This window comes from Galeopterus variegatus, unplaced genomic scaffold, assembly GCF_000696425.1.
Source record: "Galeopterus variegatus unplaced genomic scaffold, G_variegatus-3.0.2 Scaffold1390, whole genome shotgun sequence".
NCBI classification, from domain to species: domain Eukaryota; kingdom Metazoa; phylum Chordata; class Mammalia; order Dermoptera; family Cynocephalidae; genus Galeopterus; species Galeopterus variegatus.
Window position 1 is genome coordinate 58,855 of NW_007727501.1, and position 5,523 is coordinate 64,377.

The window sequence follows — 5,523 nt, forward strand, 5'->3', positions numbered from 1 at the left end:
CCCCATTCCCACGACCTCCCCCTTCTCCTCTCCCTCCACCGACCCTCTGCTCACTCCACTGAGCTGCCCTGTCTCCAGGCTGCTCTTCCAATGCCAAGTTGGTTTGCACCTCAGGGCCCTTGCCCATGCTGTTCTTTCTGCTGGAATGCTATTCTCCCCAGACTTTCCCGCTGGCTGACTCCTCTTCCTCTTCCAGATCTAGGCTGGAAGGGCACCTCCTCCAAGTGGCCCCCCAGTCGCACTCTGTCTCTTTCTCTGTTTAATTTCGCCCCTGCATACATCACTTCACCACTGCTCTCCCCATGAGAACGTGAGCTCCGAGGCCAGGGTCTGGGATTGACTTGTCTCCGCATCCCCTGTGCCTCGAACAGGACCCAGAACCCAGTAGGTGCTCAGAAAATGTTTGTTGGGTGAATCTCGCCCCCAGCTCAGACAAACGCAGCCCCCAAAGGTGGGCTGTCCACACTCACACACATCCACACCACCAGCACGAGGCAATTCTTCCCCCTCCTGGGCTTTGGTTTCTCCCATCAGTAAACAGGTGGAAGCACTGAATAAGTGTCCTCTGAGCTTTGGGGACCTGAAAATGCCAACTTACAGGAACACCAATGTGACCCTGGAAGAGAGGATTTTCTACCATGTTCTCCAAAAGAAAGTGAGCTCTCCATCATGGGGGGCATTCAAGCCAGTTCCAGTATACTTGGGTTGGAACTCTAGTCTGGACTCTGGATTCCAACAAGTCCCCACCCAACCCTACCTTCCAAGCTGTGTGTCCTTAAGCCAGTGATGAAACTCCTCAGGAACCTCATTTACAAACTGGCACGGGCCTCCCAGGGTGTAGTGAGTGCCCAGCGAGGCGCTTGTGAAACACTTTGCAAGCACCAGGGCAGGATCAAGACGAGAAGTATTGTCATTATTAAATAAATTCACAATTCAGTGGCTGTTGCTGAAACGTCTGCACGCAGGACCACAGGGCCCCAGCCAGCCCACCAGACCCAGGTGAACTCACCCACGTCCCCGGCGTGGCAGGCTCAGCTCCTTCTGAAATGAGACAAAAAGGGGGATCATTCCCAGGGAGACAAGCCCTTGAATCCCTGGTCCTCTACCCACTGCACCCCCCAATCAGCTCCTTGCTTCCCCTCCTCCAGCAGATGCCTTTCCACCAGCTGTGCCCTCTCTGAGGACCGCCTTCTCTCCCCTCCGGCCCTAGTTAATTGCAGTTCATACCGCGGGTCTCAAGTTCATGCACCTTTCCTCCTGGACGCCCTCCAGACTCCCAGTCTACCTCTCCATCGGGCTCCTACCCTACCTGTGTTAAAAATAATTTTATAACAGATTGGTTATATTTCTAAAGGAGTGTGTCAACAGTGGCTGAAAACTAATAATTCGTTGAGGAAAGGGAGATTTCTGAGTTGTCTTTGCTCTGCCCCCTCTCAGATGTCTTTCCCCTCCCCATTCTGAAAGCCATCCCCTCCCCACCCTCTGCAGAGGCCTGTGTAGGTTTGGGCCCTGGGAACTGGTAGGGGATGGGGGCACAGACCAGTGCTACTTTCTTTTTTTCTTGTGGCTGGCCAGTATGGGGATCTGAACCCATGCTCTCCCACGTCAGTGACTCCCTTTTGAAGACCCTTTTAGAGCTCAGCAAGCTGACCTGCACCAACTCTGGGTGCCCTCACCATGTGCAGGGAAGAAAGTTCTAGGCTTGGGGTCCACTGTAACTCCAGAGTCCACCCGCAGACATGGCCTGCCCAAAAGGTTTTTAAATTTTCAAAAGGCTGTGTAGCACAAGTTTAGAATCTGGGGACACTCAAATCTGGGTCCGGTTCTATTATGTGTTCCTTTCTGGCTATGCAAGTGATTTGTAGCCCGGGCCTCAGTTTCCCCATCTGTAATGTGGAGGAAACATCAGGAGGGTTCCTGGGTAATAATGATCAGCCATTATGACTATTGTTGTTGTATGCTGTTGTATTATTGTGGAGCTCAACGAGGGCCTAGGAAGCTATCATAATACCTGGTAAATTTTGCACACATGTACGGAGGCACCTACTATGCACCAGGCGCAGGGGTCGTCTTACGGGTTGGGAAACTGAGGCGTGGAGGGCAGTTAGCTCATCGTGTCTATGGGCAGGGGGAGAGCCGAGAAACTGGGTCTCAGGACCCCCCACACACATATTGGGGCGGCCGCGTTGGGGACATACAACTATTTTTACCTCAGCGGGCTCTAGGCTGCCCACGTCCAGATCAGGGTGTTCGCCATGGCAACCAGTGACGTCATCGGCCCCCGCAGCCAATTGGAGGGGGCCGGAAGCCGCCAAGAGCGGGATGACCCGGCTGGGAGGAGTTGGCAGGGTCTCCGGGCAGGGTAGAGTGGGACTTCACCCCTAGGCCTGACCCCAGCTACCCTGCGCTCAGAAAACCGAGCAGTTCAGGATGGGAGGAGACCACCTGAGGTTTCCCTGTCTGCTTGAATACCTCCAGGGACAGAGAACTCACTACCATTCAGGACAAGCAGCCCGATCGAGGAACCATCATCATACCATTAGGACCTCCTTTTGCCCCCTCCAATCGCTGTGGGATTTTATACCCTCTCCCTCCACTACCCCACATGAAACAGGGAAGGATTTTAATCCAGGGGTCCTAGCCGTACCCCACTCCCATCCAGCCATTTCCTTCCAAAGCTCTGACAGTCCTCGGTTGCCAGTCCGGCTTCCCCACTCCTGCACTGTGTGACTCTTGCTAAGCGACTTAACCCCTCTGTGCCTCACTTTCCTCATTTGGAAAACAGCCTAGTTACCTAGGGTCCTGAGAAGAATCAATGAGCAGCAAGCTCAGGGCCTGGTGCTGGGGGAGACCTCGATAAATAGGAGCTAATACAATCATGTTGTGAGGTTAGTAATAACCACCAGTTTATTATTTATTTATTATTATTATTTTTTTAAAGATGATCGATAAGGGGATCTCAACCCTTGGCTTGGTGTTGTCAGCACCACGCTCAGCCAGTGAGCTAACCGGCCATCCCTATATAGGATCTGGACCAGTGGCCTTGGTGTTATCAGCACTGCACTCTCCCAAGTGAGCCATGGGCCGGCCCATAACCACCAGTTTAAATTGGCTTCCAAAATACAAAAAGATGTGAAGTGGCTAAAAGAGGTGAGGGAAAGCTGGCAGCCCCCTGCCAACACTCTGCAGGAAGCTGGACCCACACAGAACTCTCCTAGCACCACCCCCGGACCCTCCGCTCCCCACACCATCTGCTTCCACCCGCAGCCCCCTCTCAGCCGGCTGTTCCTCAGGGAGTGGTTCCCACCCAGAGAAGGACGGGTGGGGGCCCCGACCCCCTGGAACTGCTCTTTAAAGATAATATTTATGGTCTCCCCATCTGTACTAAATGTAGCTGGGTGATGCTCCCTGACACCCCAAGCCTCAGCCCCACCCTGAGGAAGCCCCAGTTTGGAAGAGACAGAGCAGGATACGGGCACCCCCATACTTGAGAGATTAGGAGGGACCCGCATGGAGAGAAGGGCTTGGAGGCATCCAGAGAGAGGAGCCAAGGGGCTTCCTGGGGTAGGGGCATCAGAACAGCCCAGCAGGCAAGTGGGAAACAGCAGTCCAGGCCCAGCAAACAGCACGTGCAGAGGGTGGGGTGGGACTCAGCCTGGGGACACCGAGCCCCATGGGAAGTTTGCTGCCCTGGAGTGAAACAGGACAGAGTCAGCATGGGTACATGCCACGAGCCCGAGGGTTTCCTGGAGGAGAATACGTGGACCTGGGCCATGGGAAGCAGGGTTGCTTGGAAGGAGGCACCTTCCACGGAGTCCCCCCAGTAGCAGCGGAGACAAAGTTCAGACACTGGCTCTGGCCACTTTCTCCACCCTGGGATGCTCTGTTTGGGAATCTGGTGTTTTGAAATTCTGTCGTGTGCAAAAAAAAGGTCCAAGTGGGAATGAAGAAAATGATTATAACAGTAGTAGTAATTTCCAGCTCACATTAACCGGCGCCTGCAAACCTAACGCACAAGACAGCTTCACCCAAACTAGGAAGGACCAGTCCCCACCTCCTCCTGTGACCCACGCTACTGCAAACTGGCGGCTCCCAGGCCAGGCCAGCCCTGTCTAAGCCCTCACCTGCACGCAGCCAACCGCATGGCTCCCATGGCCACGACTGGACAAATGTCCGCGGATACTGTCTGAGTTGGCCCATCAGCCCCTGACTTGAGTCCCCTGTGCTTCTTCCAGCGTTTGTGAATTGACTCTTTGATCCTGGGTTCAGCCTCCAGGAAATCTGATTGGCTCTCACCAGCAGCCTGTCACCTGTCACCGGACATTTGACAGGGGCTCCAGTTAAGGGAGCTCCGAGACTGACTGACTGATGCTCAAAGATGGAGGCCCTCAACATCTGTGCACTTTCAGGAGTGAGACCAGTTAGAATTCCAGCTCTCTGGCTTACGGGCTTGTTACTTTCCCTCTCTGAGCCTCAGTTTCCCTCTCTGAAAAATGGGACTAATAATAGCACTGACCAGTCAAGCTGTTAGGAGAATTGAATCCATGTACAGTGCTTAGCCTGTTAATATGAAGTTATTACCACTAATAATATTTTACTAATAAGTTACTAATATTTTATTATTGTTTTAACCTTCTCCCATTTGGACCTTTATTCCAGCCTCCTCCCTGGATTCCCACCACTCTTTTAGCCCCTTACTGGCTCCAGAGGAGTCTTTCCAGCCCCCAAATATCAGAGTGTCCTCCCCTGCTCCATTACCTTCCATAGCTCCCCATCACCCTAGGGAGAAAGTCTAACCTTTTCAAAATCAGCACCGAAGGCCCTAGAAACAGCTGGTCCCTGCCACCGGCCAGTCACTCTCTCTCACACCTCAGCTCTAGTGCTAATAAATGGCTTCTAGTTCTAATTTCCCATACAACAGGTAGGGCTTCATGCCTCTGGGCCTTTGCACTGCTGTGCCCTCTGCCCCTAGCGCCCTCATGCACCTGGGACATCTGTCCTTATCCCTTCACCTCTCTGGATGGAGGCCAGTGCTGGGTTGGTCTGGAGGGGGAGCTGCACCTGTCTCGATTCAAATGTTGATTCTCACCTACAATCTGTGAGACCTGGACAAGGGCTATGCTTCTCCTAGCCTCAGTTTCCCCTTTTAAAACGTGGGACTCATCATCAGGGAATGTTTGACACCCCCCCTCATGGAACGGGCCGCATTTTCTGACGTCAGCAGCGCCCCCATTCGCCTACCCGGAGGCGGTTTCTCTATTTTAAGAGGCCGCGGGCGGGGCTGGCGTCTAACTGGGGCTCCAGGCAGGGCCTGCCCCCACCACAACACCCCGCTGCTCGCCAGTCCCGCCCGCCTCCTCCTTTCCCCCCGGGCCCCCAACTCCTGCCTCTGGCCTGGACCCCTCCCGTTCTACTCCCCCAAACCCCCGCCACGCCCTGGGGGGTGTTTCTGACCTGCGGCTCTGCTGGCGCCCTCCCTGACCACCCCCACGTGACTCCCCATCACCTTCTGCTGAGTTCGCA

At 54.2% G+C, this 5,523-nt stretch overlaps 1 protein-coding gene across 1 annotated transcript in view; it reads right to left on the bottom strand.

Moving 5' to 3' along the window:
* MAST3 (microtubule associated serine/threonine kinase 3) overlaps nt 1-5,523 on the bottom strand; it is a 37,585-nt gene that overhangs the window by 29,933 nt on the left and 2,129 nt on the right. The window contains exon 2 of the mRNA XM_008576711.1: nt 1,010-1,041. Coding sequence (XP_008574933.1) covers nt 1,010-1,041 — 32 coding nt within the window. The remainder of the gene's footprint in view (nt 1-1,009; nt 1,042-5,523) is intronic.